The 21,365-nt window shown below is 41.3% G+C and overlaps 1 protein-coding gene across 8 annotated transcripts; it reads right to left on the reverse strand.

The window, feature by feature from the left end:
• Positions 1 to 1,390: 1,390 nt before the first annotated feature.
• On the reverse strand, positions 1,391 to 20,851 carry LOC128368983 (transcriptional repressor p66-alpha-like). 8 transcript variants are annotated; one of them, XM_053329922.1, is made up of 11 exons: positions 20,723 to 20,851; positions 11,833 to 12,347; positions 9,455 to 9,587; positions 9,070 to 9,198; positions 8,879 to 8,956; positions 8,661 to 8,780; positions 8,136 to 8,288; positions 4,439 to 4,691; positions 3,510 to 3,904; positions 3,168 to 3,420; positions 1,391 to 2,662 (listed from the first exon to the last, which is right to left on the reverse strand). In XM_053329922.1, the coding sequence occupies exons 2-11, from the start codon at positions 12,342 to 12,344 to the stop codon at positions 2,523 to 2,525; spliced, it is 2,166 nt and encodes a 721-aa protein (XP_053185897.1). In that variant the 5' UTR covers positions 12,345 to 12,347; positions 20,723 to 20,851; the 3' UTR covers positions 1,391 to 2,522. The 8 variants fall into 8 exon arrangements, with proteins under 8 accessions (XP_053185897.1, XP_053185898.1, XP_053185901.1 ...); XM_053329923.1 differs by lacking the exon at positions 20,723 to 20,851 and adding an exon at positions 20,464 to 20,624; XM_053329926.1 differs by lacking the exon at positions 20,723 to 20,851 and adding an exon at positions 20,302 to 20,448 and having other exon boundaries at positions 9,455 to 9,584.
• Between the last annotated feature and the right edge of the window lie 514 nt (positions 20,852 to 21,365).

Consider the following 21,365-nt stretch of genomic DNA (forward strand, 5'->3'; position numbering starts at 1 on the left):
GAGGGAGAGAGAAAGGAAAAGAGGAAGGGAGGAAGGAAGGTAATGGGGAGGAAAGAAAGAGAGAAGGAGGGAGGGAGGAAAGAAGGAAGGACAGAAGGAAGGAAGAAAGGGGGATGGAGGAAGGGAGGAAAGAGAGAAGGAAGGAGGGAGGAAGGACGGACGGAAGGAAGGAACGTAGGAAAGAAGGAACAGTCAAGACAGACGGGGTCAATTTGACCCGGGAGGACGACAGGAAGGTTAAAGCTATACGAAGCCTCAGTTGTCAAAATGAGTTAAATCAAGTAGATATCTTCAAAAGTTAGTCTTTTTGGTGCCTATGTCCCTCTTTTTGTTACTATACTTCCACCTAAGCTGTAAGAGGAATTTGATGCTAAAAAGACTAAATGTGGCCTCATATAAGCTTCAGAAATGTTTTAAGGTGCATTTATGTTCAAATGTTTTGCCCCCATCACTTATATTGAAGGATCATTTAAAGGGGATCTTTAAATAGCAAGTATAAACAGGAGGAATGATTGGAGCACAGAAAACCTCCCTGCGTTTTAAAAATTGTAAAGCTATCCTTTAATATTACCCTTTAGAGAGACATAATATTTGCTTGTCAAAGTATTTTTTATCATTTTGTGTCAATGAAGTGTAAACTTTTCAAAACCAATTTGCTGACCACCTTAAATAAGCATGCAAAGCAGACAATAGTCTGTTGTGATTGATGATAGTCACATCTCAGCTTTGCACATCAAAGCAGTGATGAAAGTGTTCAGATCTTAGTACACAATATGCAGAAATATCCCCGCTTGTCTAAACGCACTAACGTGTAACATTTGATTATGTTGTTGGTCAAGGTGGAGCAAATTTTAACTACTCTATATCATTGTGGGAACAGTCATATCTTAAAAGCTGATCATATGTTTGATATGTCCATATAGAGTCAAATTCCAATCATTTCCTCTGTAATTATAAAGTATCTCTAGATAAACTTACAATGTACCTAGTAATATTTCACAACTCAATCCAAGTTTGAATTAGTCTTTTGTACTTGAATGTAGCAGATGTCTATCTGCCTTCCAACAGTTATGTAAAGTCTTGTTGACATTTCCTAGTGAAGACGGATCTAACTAACTCACCTTTCCTGTATTCAATCTCTACTGCTCATGTTTTCATATCAGCCTGTGGACACTGATATTTCCACTCTCCTCTTGTGACTCAGTTTTCTTTGACTTCAGTCCAATGCACTGGAGGAGTAACTTCACTGCACTGGTTAAAATTCATCAAGATGAAACAGCAAATATTGAGGTATACATCTAACAATCCTTGTCCTGATCACGAGGAAGTCAGAGTGATGAAGATGCCATCATCCTAGATCTGATCTACACAGAACAAATGACAATGAGTGTTTAAAATGTATATTTTTATTATTTCTTTAGGAGCTAGGAAAAAAGTAAACCAAATAAATTTGAACATAAGTTTGTACAATGCAGTTAAGATCAGGTTGCAGAGAAATTATGCAATATGATGACGAGGTGCAAGATAAAAGTTGGTCTTGTGCATTCCAGGGTCTTTGTGGCTGAGGAGATCATTCCTTTAAGAACTGATTCAGGGCTCCGTAAATGCTGCATGTTTGATGGATTATTGTTGAACAAACTGGAGGCGAGATCAGCTCTGTCAGAGTTTTTGCATTTTCTCAGCGATGACATAATACTCAAAATAATCTTACAATGTTGACATTAATATAAAATGAGCAAATTACAGATGGTAATTACAGATGAATTAAACGACAACACCATGCTTCTTTAGCTAAGGTGCAAAATGAACAGAGGGTAAGGGTAGGCATGCTGTTAAACAGAAAAAAAAACAAAAACAAAGCTAGAATAAACTCTTCATTTGTGGAAACCACAATATACAGAGTGATTTTTAACATCAGTCCAAAAGAGAAAAAAGAAACAAAAAAAACAACAAAATAACTTACTGTAAATACAAAATAAATTCAAACCTTTAACTACAAGGGTGATGTACTGAACATTTTACAACTCAGTTATCTTGTTTCTGCTTAAAATAAATGTGTACGTTGTTGAATGTGAACTCTTGGGTATGACTATAACCATTCAAGTGTCAATAAGTTGGGTCAGTTTGACCCACATCATGGCAAAAGGGGCACATGTGCCCAAAAACAGAGTACTCATTCTTACCAAAGTACTCAATGCAGACATAAACTCTTATCACGGCATCATTTAACTACCCAGTCTGGAGGACAGAAGTACCCAGGGGAAGTCAAGTATTTTTTTTTTTTGCCCCAATCAAATCAAAATGGTTTCTGCACAATTACCAAAGAACAGCAAACCTTAAAATAAACAACAGAAAAGAAGAAAACTAAAACAACAATCATACAAAGGTATGGAAGGAATGCTTCTTCACTTTGACAGATTGCATTTTCTTAACAGTCATCCAGGGGGTGCTGTTGACTGTAATATTGGAGCTGAGGAAACCTGGACAAAAAACTAATAATGAATAGTTGAGTATTGTTTCAATTATTTCCATGTGTTTGCTGTCTGCGAGATCGATGAGCGAGAGGGGATCATGTCCAGCAGGTACTCCCTCTGGCGAGCGTCGACGGTGGCTGATGTCTTGTGACCTGTCAGGCTGGGGTTGACGTAGGCCATAGTCACTCCTGTGAACATGCAACAGAGCACTAGGTCAGGGAACGGAGCAGGCTGCCTGCTATTAGTTTAATGCTTTCAGAGTTGAACAGGGGAAATGTAGTATGATTTGCTGAAACACCTGAATATGTTAGCTACCCGTGTCCCCACAACACACTGACAAACACAAAAGGAGAAATTACAGAATTTCTACTTATACTGTAATGACACCCAGGAAAAAATACTACACCACCAAACTGAGGGATTACAGTAGGAAGATTGAAATCATTGGCAGGGAGAGAATTGGAGAGTGGGTCTGCCTTGTCCGAAAACATTTCCTCCTGGATATGTTTTAACTGTATTTCATTTTTTCGGAAGTGTGTGAGATTATACTACGTAGCAACCGCTGCAAAGATTTCCTAACACTTGTAGAATGTAGATCAAATCGTCAAGGATTGCTTTTGGACCAGACAGGAATTTGAAAGAGCAGATGTCAGGCGCCAGAGTCGGGCTGCTATGTGAGTCATGTGAGTCTACCTGTGTTGCTGCTGCTCTGCTTCTTCCATGCAGTGGATGAGGCACTACCTCCGCTGACATTCCTGCCGCCGCCGATCCCACTGCTGCTCACCTTTGAACTCTGGACAGAGCGGTGGGAAACATGGGCGTGCTTACCTGGCCGGCTGACCAAAGCCGCGGCCGCCACTGCACTCTGCAGCTGGGAGGAGGAAGAAAAGGAGTGGGGGACGCCCCTCACCCCGAGTGATGAGACACTGCCATGGGACAGCTGGCTCTGAGGGGAGGCAAGAGACACAGAGAGCAGTTTAAGTTACAGTTCCAACAGCTGCACAAATCTTTCACTTAAAAAAACCTAACACCAACCTGCTTGCTGGAGTGATGGTGAACAATGTTGGCTCCTCGGCTGGCCTGGTGGTGGTGCTGGAGGGAAGACGCTCTGGCATGAGCCTGCTTCAGCTGCTGAGACACCAACTGCTCTGCCTTCAGAGACGAAGAGCTACTGTGGGAGACTGACGAGGCCGTCTGCTGAAGGATACGCTGCTCTATTTCCTGCTCTTGTTGCAGCGCTTTGACAAACGCAGCTTTCAACCTGTTGGTGTGCTCAGCTTTCAAAGACTTTTTCTGATTGGATGACATGCAGTCTTCACAGAGGACTTTAGTCTTGTCCTGCCTCCACCGGCAGGTGAAGTCAGTATTACACTGGGTGCAGATGAAGGGTTCTCTGGCTATGGACTTGGACAGTGCTACACCTGTCTTTCCTGGATAGAGAGAGATGAGAAACCAATAGGCATTGATTCAAAACAGACAGAAGGTGTTAGTATGGTGTCAAAGTGATCATTAGAAGAAACTGACAGAGGTAGACAATCCATAAATCCAGTTGTTTGGTGTATAAAATGTCGAAAAAACAGTAGTAAAATAAAATAGCAATGCCCATCACAACTTCCTAATTTCCAACTGTGTCTTAAAAGTGTAAACCTACAGATTTTCAATTTCCTTTCATGTAGAAAAAATACAAGTAGCAAATCCTCATAATTTAGAAGTTTTAATAATCAATTATCAATATAGTTGGCAATCCATTAATGTAGTAATTTTTTCAGTTATATTTGTATGGCCTGCTGAAAGATAACAATTAGAAAAAAGTAGATGCAGGTGGACAGATAGATACTGTGGTAGTGGGGATTCTGTATGATCAGTATTTTGAGTCATTACAAATTAGCAGACCAGCTACTCTCACTTGTTAGAAGCAGACCTAACATCTAAACAAATGTCACCAACACATAAAACCAACACACCTCTGTGGATGGTATCCAGCAGATTCTGTACCACTTCTTCCAGTCCCACCAGGTAGATGAATTCATTATTGGCTGCTGAGGGCAAGAAGTTAAACTCCGGGGCAGGGGGCTTGGGTGGTGGAATCTCCAGGAGGGTCTTCTCCAGTTGTTTCCGCAGGGCAAGTTTTGCTGCAGCTTGGCGGCTTGCTGGAGAGTCGTTCAGTGAAGACACTCCGCTGCTTCCTGAGGAGCCCTTCAAACTGGATGGTGAGGCCTTTCAAAAACAAACAAAGAAAGGAAGAAACACAAACATAAGCACAACTGAGATGTTCAATCACAAACTAAATATATTTGATTGTTTGAGAGCAATATATTAAATAACAATTGGCTGTAAATCAATACAACAAATACAATAAAACCAAAGTGCTTAAAGATCAAATTGGTTCCTATTTCAAGATGTTGTGAAGTTTAAAAAGCATGATACTGCCAGGCATAAATATATCACTAAGTAAGAATCACTATTTGATTATTATAGGTTATAATACATTTACATCTATGACCCAGTGCTGTTTTTAGTGCAGCTTCCCGTCGTGTCTAATCATAAGTTATGATGAAGTATGCCTTCATGTGAATTATATGGCAACTCTTTATGAAATAGTAAGCATTAAAATCATCTCAGGTTATAACGCATGGTCACGCTGCTATCTAATGCTACCTAAGTTAGCTAACCACCTGCTCCGTCAACCAGACAACTAGCAAAGTCACGTCTTTAGTCAGTAGCTTTACGATGTTCCACACTGTAACGTTACCTTCACTTTTTGCCCATCATATCTACGAAAAAAGTTGGTTATGTATGACTGTGTCATGTTTACAGAAAGCTTAAACCAGGAGGAGAAAATACTGAGTAAGTTTGATTACGCACTAAGATAAGAGGTCATTTCTGATTGGCTGGTCTGTCTGGAGGTCAGCAGTTGGACCCACAATGTTACTCTGTAGACTATCACTTTGTCACAAAGGTAAGTGTATTTAATCTGTATTAAATGTGAATCTAAAAGGATTTTTAAGCGTTAAACAAGTCAAGTCCCCAGTTACTTTGTATGAAAGCTAATACAGCCTCCGTGACTCCTGGCGGTCCTTAGACAAACAAAACATGATGATAAAATGTTTTCACACCTGTAGACATTTATTCTGGTCCAAATCACTTTATGAGTTTGTAAACTCTGGTTTCTACGCAGCCCGTAAAAGGGAAATGTTAAAAAAAAGAAAAGAAAAAAGACTTTGGTTTCTCGTGCTCACCAGAAATGTTTCTCGTGAGCAAGAGATACTTTTCTCGTGAGGACAAGAAACATTGTGCTCACGAGCAGAAGGTAGCATAATTAAGGGTAGTTGTGCCTCCTGTGCTTAAGCCTCAACGCTGCTCAAAGAATGGCAGCAGAAGTGGATTTATTCTCTTTCCTCCAAATGCTACATATTCCTGAAAGTGTCAACAAACTAAAAGTGTAGCTACTCAAACACGGTTGCCTCCCCAACACATGCGTTGCGTGTTGTGTACTGTGCTCATTAGAGTTTAATCCCAGGAAGGGAATTCCCGGGAAATCCAATCAAAACCATTTCCCGATTCCTGAGAAATTTAATGACCGGAACCGGGAAAAATATTGTTATTTAAAAATAAAAAAATACAGAACATTGGTGACATATATTCACTAAAACATAGACAGACACTCTCATTACTCTCATAAAACATGCACAGGTGTGTGTCTGCGTGCTATGCGCCGGTAAAACACAACACAGCAGATCAATTAACACAACACACTATGATTGAAAAGTTCAAGCTTGTTCTTCTGAGTCATGCCTGTGTAGTATGCAGTACTACTGATACTTGTGTAAAAAAGACTAGTAAAAGCAGACGTACTGATTCAACTCTTTACTCCAGTAAAAGTAAGTTTAACGAATTTCGTTAGTTTATATGCAGATTTGTAAAATATTACTTTTATGAGGGTCACAGTCAGAGACAATAAACTTAGCATTTCATAATTGTGGTAGCAGCCGTGCAGCAGATGAAGTCCAAGCAGCACGCTGGATGTAAACTAATATTAAGCCTATATCCTATTCATTATAATGTCGATAGACATAAATTGAGTTCTTTTGCCTTAATAATGACAAAATAATAGCCTACACAAAAAATGGTAGGATTGGGAACCCATCAATAATGTCTCTTCTTTCAGACATCATGCGCGCATGCAATACTTTCTGAGATACAAGATACTTTCTCGTGTGCTCACCAGAAACATTTAATTATTTTTATTTCCCCCATGTCCCTTTACGGGCTCCGTAGGTTTCAGTTTCTTGTCGCAGAGAAATGTCCAAACGAGCCAGACTGCAGCGCTACAACATGTGACACCTTTCACTCCCCCGTATTCAAAGCACACCTGCCTGCAGAGTACGTCTAGTAGTCGGATCACATTTTCACTACAAACCAACTGCTCCAGAGTTGGCCTGGAACCGGACCAAGTCCACCTCCCCACAAGGGTCTGTTTTGGTCCGGACCCACCCAAACGAACCACACCAAGGGAGAAAACAAACTGGACTAACCGGTCTAAATAGTGCAGGTGTGAAAACACCGTGTCCGTGTGCGGTGTTGTAACGTTGGTAAATATCACATCACAAATATCTCATCTCACTTTGACTACGGACAGACGTGCTCAGTATCAGCTTTCAGCCTTTATGACAGCAAGTCATCCTCTGTGGACAAATAAACGCTAGTCATAGAAGTCGTAACCTGTCTGTGAGTTTAATAAGGAGGGTCTTTTTACTCGCCTCCCTCAATTCAAAAACATATAATTTGCAAATAAATGGCGCACATAGATGGACGACGCCTGTGTTTTCTTCCAACACCGGTAGAAAAGTAAAAGGATCAAACGTTTTGTTTCTCTCATTCATATTATTTCTTAGAGCTCATTGTAACATCTTCACATGTCTTAGTGTGACCAACAGTCCACAAGTCAGATAAATGGTTTCTATCATGTAGGACACATAAGAGCTTCAAAGTCTGAGACATTGCAACCATAAAATATGTGGCATTTTGGTTTAAACATATGACTAAAACTTGTGGCCAATCGTTGCAGTTCTACCTTTCTCACACCTCCTCCATCAAAGAAAATATGGTCATTTGGCAAATTTGAATTGCAAAATGTTAATCAAGTATGGGAGTAATTGTTATTATGATAGTTTGTGTATGTGTCTGTAAGTGTATTTTAAAGATGTCAAAGATGTGTAAATGTGGAATGAAACAGTTTGGAAAGTAATTAAAGTACATTTACTCAAGTCTTGCACTGAAGTACAATTATGAGGTACTTGTACTTTGAGTATTTCCATTTCATGCTACTTTATATTCCCACCTCACTACATTTATTTGACAGCGTTACACTTTGTAGATTTTTACACTGCTGTATTGGTACTTTTACTTAAGTAAAGGATCATCTGAATACTTGTTCCACCTCTGGACTTAAATATGTGATATTATAAGAATCCCATGAACAACTTTAAACTATAATACAAATGAAATTTTATTTATTTAGTTTTGTGTTTCAATCTGAACACCAGTACTTCTACCTGCATAAAAATAAAACTCCTCCACTTGAAGAGGATATTTCAGTATTTTTCCACCACTTGGGAGCACTTGTGCAGCACTGCCCAATGTATTAATACTACTGCTTACTCTGATGAGGCCTGATTGGATCATGCCTCTCTGGCCCTGGGCTGTAGGGGCTGAGGTCCTGGGGCCCATCAGCAGAGGAGGGGGTCCTGAGCTTCCGCCTCCTGAGGCCACCAACTGCTGCTGCTGCTGTTGCTGGCGGAGAGCCTGGATCTGCTGTGAAGATACAGAGATGGGCTAAACAAGACAATGAGAGGGACGACACAGAGGGGCAACGCGGACACAGGTAGTGGAGACCAAGGGAGGGACATCACAAGCACCAAGGCAAAGGGGCGCGCACGCACACACACGCGCACACACACACACACACACACACACACACACACACACACACACACAGACACAGACACAAACAGATAAGTCCTAAATTTAAGTGAAATCATTTCCCTGCAGTTTGTCTCAGAGAGTGAAAGACAGCGATAAGTCAGAGTATCTGCAGCTATCATTGCCCTGCCAAAGATTTAAATATATGAAACATGACATATTAATATCTTGGCATGCTAATAATAACATTTTGCGATGACTCACCTGTGCCCCTCTGACCAGAGGCGGCATGATGATCTGGGAGCCATGTTTAGACGACACCTGCTGCCCTCCTCGCACCAGTGGTGGAGGGATAACTGTGCCCGAACTCCTGCCAGTCAAAATCTGAGAAAGGAAAACACCATCAGTAACAGTATGAAGGTGTTATCACACTGACATGCTCCGTGTGGGCACAAATGCATGTGTGTTATTAGATTATTAACCTGCTGTGAGCCTTTGTTGCCTGCAATTGTGCCGCGGATTAGAGGAGGAGGAGCAGAGGCGCCAGACAGACCTGAGGGCTGAGAAAGAGAAGCGGTGCAAAATGTTACACAAAGAAGCAGTTTGGATTTGGGGGGGGTTTTGAGACTCTATGTGTGACTTTGTGTTAATGTGGGTTATAGGTGTTATTTACCTTCTGGAGAGTGTCCCTCTGTATCTGGCTCTGTCTGAGTTTCTTCAACAGCACCAGCTTGGCTTCCTCCAGTCTCAGCTCCTCCTTCAGCTGCTTAATGATGCGCTCCCTCTCCGCTGGGCTGCATTTCTACACTCAACAGATCACAACATCACTTAGACTACTCGTACCATGAAAACCCCAGCCCAGTGACTGAAATGCCTCAACAGGTCCAATCATGTCAATTAACAGTCATGCATCCTGTCAACGTGAGTCTCCAAATGTTTAAACTGCTCGTTCATTTTAAGTCGCTCAGTGGTGGAAAATCTTTGAAAGTACGAAATAATAGTTCAGAGTCTCAGGAGTACAGCAGTATGACACGTAGCTTTGTGTTTGAGTGTCTCACCATGAGCAGATCTGTGTCCAGCTCCTTGAAGTGGCTCAGGCCATTCATCGGCGGACTGGGCGAGTCATTATCTGACAGGATGATGACATCGTCGTCGTCAGGGGACGGAGGGCGCTTCTCCCTTTTTATACTGCTGCACACAAAAAGGAGGATGACAATCAAATGAATTTTTCAGTACATTTTAAACTCATCACAGATGCTGCATGTTGGGAACACAAAACAGGGTTATTCCTCTAGTGCCCTGCAGCACCTGTTCTATATTTCAATATAGCTCCCTAGAGCGCCCGTCATTTTAAAATGATTTCCAGTATATCGAAAAGGGAAAAAAAAGTAATGAGCTTTGTTTTGTAGATTTAAGTAACTTTAAGTTGAACTGGAAATATACATCATAAAAATTTTCACCCAGTTTCCACTTGTAGATCGATAAAATGGCTCCCCTTCTTTATTATGTTATGGAACCCAGAAGAGCGTAGTGAGAGGGACCCTGACCCACCATGCATCGTGAAAAGCAACAAAGACATTGTGAGGTCTTTTTTTCCATGAAATGACATAATCACTGTCAGTAAACAGCTGTAAACAGCAGTATCTAGCTCTGCCAGAGAGTCGGTATAATTTCAGTGATTTTTTTCCATACAAGTTTGCAGAGAATTATCCAATGAAGGATCTGTTTTGTTAGACTCTAGATGTTGACTCGGGAAGCAGACAGAGAAAAATGTGGATCACATATTTGTTAGAAAATTGACTTGAAGTTAATTTTTCTTCTTTGAAGATGCATTTATCACTGAGTGTTTTGATTGTTTGGAATGATTATATAATGATTTAATGTACACCAAAGTAAAAATAAGGTGCTATTATAGGCTATGATTAGTTGACACTCGAAGCAGATGCAGACAAAATGTTGTGGATGGCATCACATGGCCTGGAGTGACTTTATCTTCTTTTATCATCCATTCTCATCCATCTCATTGAATATTTGATAGTTTTGAATTATTGCATTTATTCGTTTCATATCATCTACACCTAAATATAAATAAATAAGATATTACTAAAGGTTATTATTTTCTGACTTTGAGGATATATATGTAATAATAATAATAATAATAATAATATATAATCTCGTTTGTTTGTTCAAAATTATCAAATATTTTTTACTTTTGTCCACGATGGTAGCTGTAGGCCATTTTAAGAAAAAGTTAGGTACAACTCAACTCGCAGCCCAAATTATAATTTATGACCGTCTGTTGATCTGATCCACTGTAATCTTGCAAGTCCAGACGTCTTTAGGCAGCGTCACTTCATCTTGATGTGATTTCAACAACAGGGGAGCAGTCATAAACGCCAAGGAGGGGCAAGGTGGGACTTAAAGCTGCAGTAAAGGTCTTAAAGTCACAATGAAATGGCTGTTTGAGAGCACGAATTTCCTGTTGAAACAGGATATTGTGGCAGAGCATAATAGGCTTCTGAGGCAATTGGGGGTGATCTGTATACGGCTACATACGTCATACAAAGAACAACAAGGATCTTGGAAGGAGGAGGGACAGTTTGGATTGACGTGAACTTGAAAAGTGACTAGTTTAACCGCAGGCTACATGCAAGCTAACGACCTACATTTTTTTGACTAGTGGTGCTGAAAAACTGAAGAAAATGAGTAATGTTCCTCCATAAAACAAGGATGGACTTGCGATTACACAGATTATACATTTCTTTGGAGCATAAAGAGTCATTAAAGTCAACGAATGACATCATGAGGCCTGTCTTTCCTGGCCGTCCTCCTTGTGTGTGTGTGTGTGTGTGTGTGTATGTGCGCATTAGTCTCTCCTCAGGGCTTAGCGCCATCATCACTTCCTGTGGATTAATCACTACTCTTCCAAAGAAGTCACATGACCTCAAAGTCATCATCACGTGACACACTCACTTTTCCTCCCACCCCACACCCCCCACCCCTCCCCTCGCTGCTCCTTCCACTGTGGAAACCATGGCAACAACCGGCTGGAACCGGTTTGTGACACACAGCTTCATTTTGTGTGAGGGGAGTTTTTAGGGTTCAGGTGGTGAGTGGGGGGAAAATGGAGGTAGACCAAAGGATAAAGTTAAACATCAGCTCTGAGCACAGACCCCCCCTCCCCCCACCCCCCTCTCTCCCAGACTCTCATTTTAAGAACATTATCAGCCTTGAATGTAACTTTTATCATTTTTAGCCTCTTAAGATTTATCTTACCTCTTTTTTTTTTTTTTTTTTAACAATAATCCCAAGAGGGTTTTGTAATAAAAAAAGAAGCCTGCAAGTCATAAAAACTATATTCACACCATCACTTGTCTGACAGGTACTTTATGTGGTTTTCACAGCTGGAGAGAGTTCACTACAAACTGTTTCTCACCCTCTGGAAGTGCTCATGTCCACAGGCTGCTCTCCCGTCTGGACTTCCACTTTAATGGTGGCCTTCACCTCGCCTGCAGCCAGCATGCCCTCGGTCGCCTTGGGCTCTGTCAGTCGGACCTGGCTCTTTGTATCCAGAGTCTGCTCCGTCTTCACTCCGCTGCTGGTTCTGTCATTGCAGTCAGTCCGATTGTCTGAGCTGCATTCAACCTGCTTTGTCTGGCTCCGCTTCAGATCATCCTGCTCAGAGACCAAAGGTGACACTAAAGGTAAGGCCGGCCGAGTCTGCTCCTGCTCCTTCTCTGATCCCGACCCAGCCTGGCTCTGACTGTCCTCTGCCAGTACGGGGTCAGGTTTAGGACTAGTTTGTTCCTGTTCTGAAGGTTCAGATGGGTCCAATTTAGGCTTTTTGCTTTCATTGTCAGAATTGGAGGGTTCTGCGGACAGGGGAGTAGTGTCCCTCTCCAACGCCCTCTTCTGGCTACGAGTCTGGCGGACCGCCTCCTCAGACATCCCCTGCACATACAAGGAATGAATGAATAACTTCATTATTTGGGTTGTTGGATATTCAAACAGGATCAAAGTTACAGGTCAAATCCAACAAGTACAGATGTTCATTATGTAAGCCTTCGCCAGTACCAGCGTTGAATAAACGCATCACATCTCATCACATCTCATCACAACAGCCAAGCGTTCCACCCAAACCACAGCTGGCAGAAATAGTGACAAAATTAGGAACTGACTAAATAAATAGATCAGTCTCAAGGAGGCGAGCCTGCATTATCAATCATCTAAAAAAACAGGCAAACTTTTATTTCTGTAAACAATCATCTTAAAATCTTAATTGTTGAAAGCAGTGGAAATGTCAGCGATGGGTATTATGGGTAACCGTTGATCACAGAGGACATTCACACCCTCCAAATCTCAACATGTGGACCTGCCTGTTGAAGAAGTACTTTGTTAGATTAAATTGCAGTCTGGAGGCCCGAAATGAAAACAGAAAGAAAGAGAAACGTTCGACCTAGTGTAGAAGTACACCAACGTCTCAGCGTGGCACCCGAGCACGTTGGCCTACAAGCAGCTGAACTGCCAGACGCTAGTACTGATGACAATGTTGAAGTTCAGGCATGTTCTGAAAATAATTTAAGTGTCAGGTGACGTAATTGAACATGCTCTGAATTTGCAGCTGTATGTGAAATGTTGGACTAGAGTTGCAGTTTCAGTTGATAATGAAGTTGAAACCCTGAAAGTTGAAGTAGAAGAGCTGAAAGCAGCTAAAAACTGTCCGTGGACCCGCTCATCTAAAGTCTCTTGTTTTGAATCGCTGTCAGTAACCGAGGAAGGAAGGTATGAAGTTAATTCATGTTTGTTAGCGACGTTATAAATTTGGCTCAAAATGCTGTTTTATTATAGTCATTTAGACCTTCACAGCTGCACTGAATCTTCTGAGTGGATTTATTGTAATGTTAACGCGATCTGACAAACCTACAGTGCGGAGTAGTTACCCAGTAATAATTTAAGTTTTACTCCTTGTAAAAGGTGATTGGGAAGTCATCATTCAGAAGTTTGGTAGACAAAACTGACCTTGAATCATCAGCTGGGGACGCAGGATGAATAAAAACAGCTGCCAGACAAAACAAGTTGGATTATTATGGTTAGATGACTACGATGTTAACGCAAGTTTAAATCCAAAACATTCAGTTATCTACATTTCAATCTAAACCACAAAACAAAACTGAAAAAAGAAGATGGAGTGAATGTTCAATTGTCAAAATGTGCACCGATACATTTCAACAGCTGGAACAACACAGCAACTTTGTACTCAATTCAGACTTGAAAGGGACTCGGGGAATATCTGAAATTAACTGGAGCGTGATTTAAAAAAAATACTCATTATGACCCATGAAGTAGTTCAGTAATTTATATGTGCAAGTCAAATGTTTTTTTTCCTTCATATCTTTACACACTAAAAGATTTTTGCCTTTTACATAATCTTTCTTTCTCTGCGTCAGGCACCGAGGAATACCGGATCCATTACCGTCTGATCTCCTACCAGATGTTGACATGCCGGCAGTAGTGGAGACGTACAGCTGCTCGTCCCGTCAGACAGATGAGACGTTGCAGTGTGCGCTCACAGATGTGCATCGGTACGTGGTACATACAGGCACACATTATCCGCACAGTAGCTGTTGTGAATCTCTCAGTGTCCGCTCAGAATTTAGAGAGGAGACACAGGAGACGATAGATCACACAGATCAGGACAAGCTTACTTTTAGGGTTAGATAACAACCCACTGAAACCTTTTCAAACTCAAACTGGAAACTTCACTGTATTTCTCTACTGACTTTTATCATCCCGTTTTTAGTGATCGGTCAGAACGACACATCGAAAATCGTTTCTTATGCACATATGATGAGGCTTTGCACTTGAAAGTAAAAGCAGTGAAATGTTCAGTATAAAACATGTACAGAAAACCCTGATCCTGGTTTTGAGATATGCCAGCTGGAGTCCTCCGATGGAAACAGGATCGTGTGGCATGTAAAACTATATTCAGGTTTCTAATCATTCTCTGTGTTGAGTGCAGGAGTGTCTTCAGCTCGTGTTTCTTGGCGGTGACGGTAAATACAAAAACATCATGCCAGCTGATGTGACAGACAAACTTCTGTAATACAACACATCCTAAATTGTGTCATTTTCAGACAGACAGACCCAAAGTGTGTTCATCCCCAACTGTTGAAGTAACTCAAGTCAGAGGAGAAAAGATACAGATGAACAGATTATCAGAAACTATATGAACGTCATATCTGTAAATCCAGTAAGATAAAGATCGGGACTCTAACATGTATGTGCTCCAAACCCGTTGAAATGACCCTGGTCACTATCAGGGTTAGTTAAAGACAAACACGTGCCGACCCATACGGCGATCAGCAGGAAGATGACGTCAGCTCAAAGTTCACACAGTCTCAAACAGAAAGTGACAGTCACACTTGGATCCGTCAATTTTTACTGGCTGACCGCAAACACGAAACACCGTTCAGTCACATTCAGCGACCCAATCCTGCCAAGTGTGCTAAGGCCCTCTGTCTTCCTAGCAACGCACTACAGGAAGCTGTGGTTTTAGGAGGGGTTTGGGGTAGTGGTGGTGGTGGTGTGGGGGGGACAACAATTAACCCTTACAACCTGGGTATTTCTATGTGACACACTCCGACCCCCCCCCCTCCCCCCCTCCTCTCCTTCCTGTTCTTAGGGAGGTTATGGTGGCGAGCATAAAGCAGACTCAGTGTGCCCATGATGTACCTATACAACACACACACAGTCACAACGCAGCATGCAGACCAATCATCTGATAACAGAGCCGACTAAGTTTTTTTTAATATACTCTTACATCACTGAGACACACATGACATGACCCTTCCCAGGATTCAGTGGGACACACAAAGCACTTTTCCTGAGAACCGGTTTAAACCGGTTGGCTAGTGTGTGTACGTGTGTGTGTGTGTGTGTGAGTGTGTGTGTATGACTGAGAGAGAAGCCGAAGCTAGTTTTAACCCTTCAGGTGCCGGAACAGACACAGGGCTTCCACACTGACGGCCATTATACAGTGTGTGTGTGTGTGTGTGTATATGTGTGTGTTGTGGTGGTTTGATCAAATCTGATGGAGGCACAAAGCTGTGAATTGATGCTTGTGGCAAAAGTAACACACATGAACCCCCCCCCCCCCCCCCACAACCCTATACAGACACTGACCTGTAATGGGGGATCTGAATGGCTGACAGGTTTCACATTTCATCTCCGTGGCAGTTTACACACATTTCCTTCAAGCACACGCACACACACACACACACACACACACACACACACACACACACAGGATCAAACCCCCTACCCACCCAAGAACTTGACATTGCATGCAACCAGTGCAAAACCTCAGAATGCAACTAAAACCGAAAGGAAAACTCAACTTTACACGTCTGACAAAACAAACTCATGCTACATAAACACAGTTAACCATCTGGTCGCCAACACACACATCAGGATAACACACTTCTCTGTCCAAGTCGGTACTGTTCGCAGTCATTTGTGGTCATCAGAGTTTCATGCTATGATTGTCAGAATGATCCCATTATACAATATCATCCTGATGATTATTCAAATAAGAGGGCAAGCCTACAACAAGCATTTAACACACTGTTAAAGACTTCACTGTAGTGTGAGGAGGTGGTGCTTGTAGAGAAGTGTCCTTAAGCTAGTTTTTACAGACTAAGAACTTTCCATCTCTTCTTATAAAACTCAAGTATCGATACACTTTGGGACTGATTTTGACAGGATAAAAAGGTAACTTGAGTCTCTTTTCTTCAACCTTCACCAACATGCATTTCCATGCATGCTTTTGAGTCCATAATCAGGGTGGGTGACATTTCCGTATATTGGGTACAAATAGCACACTAGCGGACACATGAGCCATCACGAACATCAGTACAACTCACTGTGTATTAGCCGGTGGAGCCGTCATCATAACCGTAACACAAATACAGCACCAGTCAATAGTTTGGACACACCGTCCTATTCACCCAAATGAGAAAGTGTGTCCAAACATTTCACTGGTTCTGTACATACTGCGTTATCAATTTTAAGCCACGCTACCCAGCATTAGACTTTAGTGTGTAAAAGAAGTAAATTATACCTGCATTTCTATTCCATCTTCGATTTAGTATTTGATTAAAAAAAAAAAACACACACCAACTGAGATGGACCATACATATCTTAACTGTAGACAGAGATGAACTGAGCTCTTATATGTATACGTTTGGAGATATTTCATATGAGTCTTGCTGCTACACTCGCTAGCAGAGCACAAAATTAGCACCAGCCAAATGTAAAATATGCAAATGGCTGGTAGATCAGCTTCACTCACCAGCCAAAATAAAACAATGATAACATATTGAACAGCTGGTCAAATCTCAACGTTCACCAGCTATCTGGCCGGTGGACAAAAATAAAACATTTGCACCAAGCCCAAATTACTAAATGGTGTTTAGATATGTAAGTATAACTTTAATTATCAAACACAATGAAAGAAAGAGTTTCTAGCTGCTGTTGCCGTTTTGTGAAATAGCTTCAGTGAAAAAAGATAAGTTAGGTTGCCAAAGTGCATCGACAACTACTAGACAATAAGTACTTAATCAATAATCATTCAGATAAATAAACAGGATTATGATTTTTCTCATAATCATTCAGGCGACATTAACAAAATGACCACACAGCTCACCCTGTAATAAGCATTTCATCATCATCATCATCATCATCATGTCATTAGGATATGATAATTAATGAGAGTTAATCAGGCTTTAAACACGTCTCTTAACCAACTGTGGTCCCAGTAGCACATTAGCTGTACAGTACAAAGACTTTTTAAAAGGGTTTTTCTGAGTCAATAATCAAACTTAATCCCACATTAACATTAACAGTGTAATTAAATCACAAATGATCGCAGTCACATTATCAAGTTGCACTGTACAGGTACTTGACTCTTGGCGAGTGTGGCTTTCACCAACGCAGAATGTGGGCACTTTAATCTGGTATCAGGTTGCTGCCACTATCAGGGCGGCACTCATCAGAATCTACACTTTATTTTCACCTGTCTTGTTTTCTGCTGAGTGTCTTTGCTTTCTGCCCTGAGGTGGTTATTTATCTAGTCAGTCGCGGATCATGTCCACCACCTGTCACTCAATCATCCTTCGTTCACGCTGGCACACTCACTCTCAACCATCATCGATGTCGGGCTGCACATACAGCATTTTATTTACCCACTGATAGACCTTTACCCTGTGAAAACATATTTCTGCACTGCACGCAGTTTTCAGAAAACTGTGCAAACTATTAGCTGCACTACCACGTAAATCTGCTGCTGAAGTATAAAATTCATATCAATTATCTGGTTTCCTCAATCAAAATAACACATGATAAGACAGATGGTGTCCGCCAATATAAACTTGAAACACCTATGTAAATTGAACAGTTTAGCTTTGGAGCTGGTCACAGTCAAAGCTATCCTGCGCGGGTCAATGATTTGCTCAATTAAAAAAACTTAAGCTGTGAACACGTCAGAGCTATATGCAGCAGCTAACATGGCTGTCTAAACCAAATGAGCAGAAAAGAGCAATTAGAGAGCAGACTGTGGCCTATACATTTGATCAAGTCATAAAAGCTTGACCAAACAGCTGCCCTGTGACCCGGCAGTCATGTGCAGCAGCTTAAAATGTTGCCAGCAGACGACCCTTTCCAGAACAGTGGCCGATTACACAACTACTCTGGATCAGTCACTGGAACAACAATCCTGAAACTTCAGAGCAGTTTCTGACTCGCTCAGTCTTGTAATTTCAATACTGGGAATACAATTGCTCCGAGGTGGACAGGACGTCATGCATCGTGCTGTAGATGCACTATTTTAGCAGTGTCCGTCGTGACGGGTGGTTCATTGGTTCTGGTGTGTCAAAGCAAAGCATTCTCCTCTCTTCTTTATGCCGTTGAACAACTCCATTCACTAAGGACATCCTGCATTTGTTCACAGTGACAGTTCATAAACAATGCAACCATGCAACAGATTGTTTACATGCAAATAACACTTTACAGGGCCTTTGTCCACATGAACAACTGAGTGTTCATTCCAGATCTCCTACAAAGAGGCAATAAAGTCTCCTAATGGCAGGTCACTTTACCATCATGCTATCCCCAGTCTACACGGCACACACAGGACCTTCAAGTGGTTGTGTTGCAGCACTATTAATTAACTAATGATTACTGGTCGGAGTGACATATGCATGTTTGACAAAAAGTAGAGCAGCAACGATGGGTTGATTGACAAATTGACAGAAAATAAATCAATCCATTGATCAACTATATTGATAAACTAGTATTTTGAGGGGGAAGCAAAAATGTTTGTTTTCTTTATCCTTCAATTATATATATATACATATATATATATATATATATATATATATATACACATATACATATACACATATACATATATATATATATATATATATATACACATATACATATATATATACACATATATATATATATATATATATATATATATATATATATATATATATATATATATATATATATATATACACATACATATACATATATATATATATATATACATATATATACATACACACACACACACACACACACACACACACACATATACACATATATAAACTGTTAAGCAGACAAAAACAAGACTGGATAAACTGAATGCAAATGTGTCACAAGTTTATAAACTAAATGATAAAAAATATGGAAAATGATCAGGAGATTGAGCGATAATGAAAATAACCAAAGAATCATGTAGTCTGTAACATTACAATAACTTATTCATTCACTACATTAATCACTTTTTTATTAGACTGATTATGAACATACTTAAATTCAAAGTTGTAGACCACAATATTCGTTTACTTATGGTTATTATTATGACAGTAGATATAACCTCTCTAATAATGTTAGGTAGTATGTAATAAGACGATGCTACTTCATCAAAAGTACAATTGTAGCTTTCAGTTATAAAAGTGTTAAACTATCACAGCTGAAGTTGAATAGCCTGGTGGTGAAATGCTGCGTGTGGTTTTGTCAACATACCATAGACATATACCGGCTCCCGTCATATTCAATTATTAAATACCTTTTAAATTAATCACAGGGCGTCCGAACAAAAAGACAATAGTGAAAAATGTATAAGGCGGTGTTAAAGCAGAGATCCCGAGCCACAGCTTTGTCCCGAAGAAAGCGCTGCAAACTGGCTCTATGTGTGTGTATGTGTGTGTGTGCTGTCTGGCTGAGAGAGGGAGTGTGTGCGGTGTGTCAGAGAGTGTGTGTATGTGTGTGTGTTCAGCTTTAAGAGGAGGAAGACTACGGTTGTCACAGAGAGAAGTAGGAAGATTAGCTACCAGATAGCAGAACCAACACTGGTGCCACGGGGGCTTTACGAGCGGGCAACGGCGTCCACCATTTAACGTTACACCACCCAATAACGTTACACCAACCAAACCAAAAAAGTCGGCCCTTTAAAAAACTAAACCCAGCCCACACTATACATGTGCAACTAGCCGGCTTTTTTTATATTATTGACACCGCCTCAGAGGAGGTGAGCGTGTAACTACTTAGCGGGCTAACATTAGCTCCATAGCACAAACAAAAAAACAAACAAAAACAACAAACGGAGCCGGAGGACGTCGTTACATTAACGGCTCGTTTCTCTACGTCAACGGCTCGTTTAAGAGACAGTCAAAGTAGTCAAAGTCCTCCAGCTGCTCGTCAACACGGACACCAGAACCGAGCCCGGATACACGACCGATGCGGGACAAGCATCAGCTCAATAAAAGGGGACACAAACTTTCAACATACAGCCCCTAAAAAAGTGAGGCTGTGTGTGTGTCTCACCGGGACGGTTTACCTGGGTGTCCCCTCCCAAGGAAAAGCCTTCGAGTCGGAACTCATAAATTTCATCGACCGGCCCAACGGACTGAGCCGCTGCTGGCGATGTTCACGTTTTAATCCTCACCTCGTTTAGCGTTACTTCTACCGGACAAACACCAAGTCCAGGGATCATACTTACAAGGTGGCAGGCTTTAGAAAATGTAAAAATGAAATAAATGTTTGGCTGAGCGAGTCTCCCCCCCTACTCCTCCTCCTCCTCCCCTTCAGCAGTGCTCAACCTTTGGCTCTGCGGAGAAGTGTTACTTTTCAACAGCCCATCAGCTTCTTTATCGTCACAGATAGGTGGAGGAAAACCTGGCTCCTCTCGACGAGTCCGAATAAAAGGCTCCCCTCGATCCACTTACTACAAAACTTCAGCTTCACCTCAGTCAACTTACTCGGTCGCTTTGTCGCCCGTTCTTCACCGATGGTCGACCAAGGAATGTTTAATCTGCAGTTAACCTCGATAAATCGTTGCTTTTTTGAAATCCAGGGGATATCCTCTTTTTTTCGGCCCTCCCCGCTGCCGCGTCTGTTGCCAAATAATGCGCCTCAACACACATGGAGCCGCTGCGTCCTCTTAGTGGGCATGCGCACCTCGGCGACCGGATCACATCATGTAAGCCACTGACCACCAAGGGCCAAGGCAACACGACTATACCCGGGGCCCCGGGATCTTCGGGTTGACCCATGGCTGTATAGCAGCAACATCCCCTTCTAACACACACTAATACAGCTACACACACATATACACACCATGTTACAATAAGGACCTACTGTATAAAAACAAAACCATCATATCACACAAAATACTCACCAGTCTCCATAATATTCAATGGACACCTGAACTAGCAACCACAGGTTTATTGCTGATATGATGAGCCTGTGTTCATCATGATCCACCATGAACCCTAACAAATTGTACTATTTACTCACTACAACATCACTTTATATAACATACTGCATCACTGCACATCCATATAGCCACATCTTGTATATCCTGTAAACTGCTCATAGTAATTTATATCATGCACGTCAGCA

Source organism: Scomber japonicus, chromosome 12, assembly GCF_027409825.1.
Source record: "Scomber japonicus isolate fScoJap1 chromosome 12, fScoJap1.pri, whole genome shotgun sequence".
Lineage (NCBI taxonomy): Eukaryota > Metazoa > Chordata > Actinopteri > Scombriformes > Scombridae > Scomber > Scomber japonicus.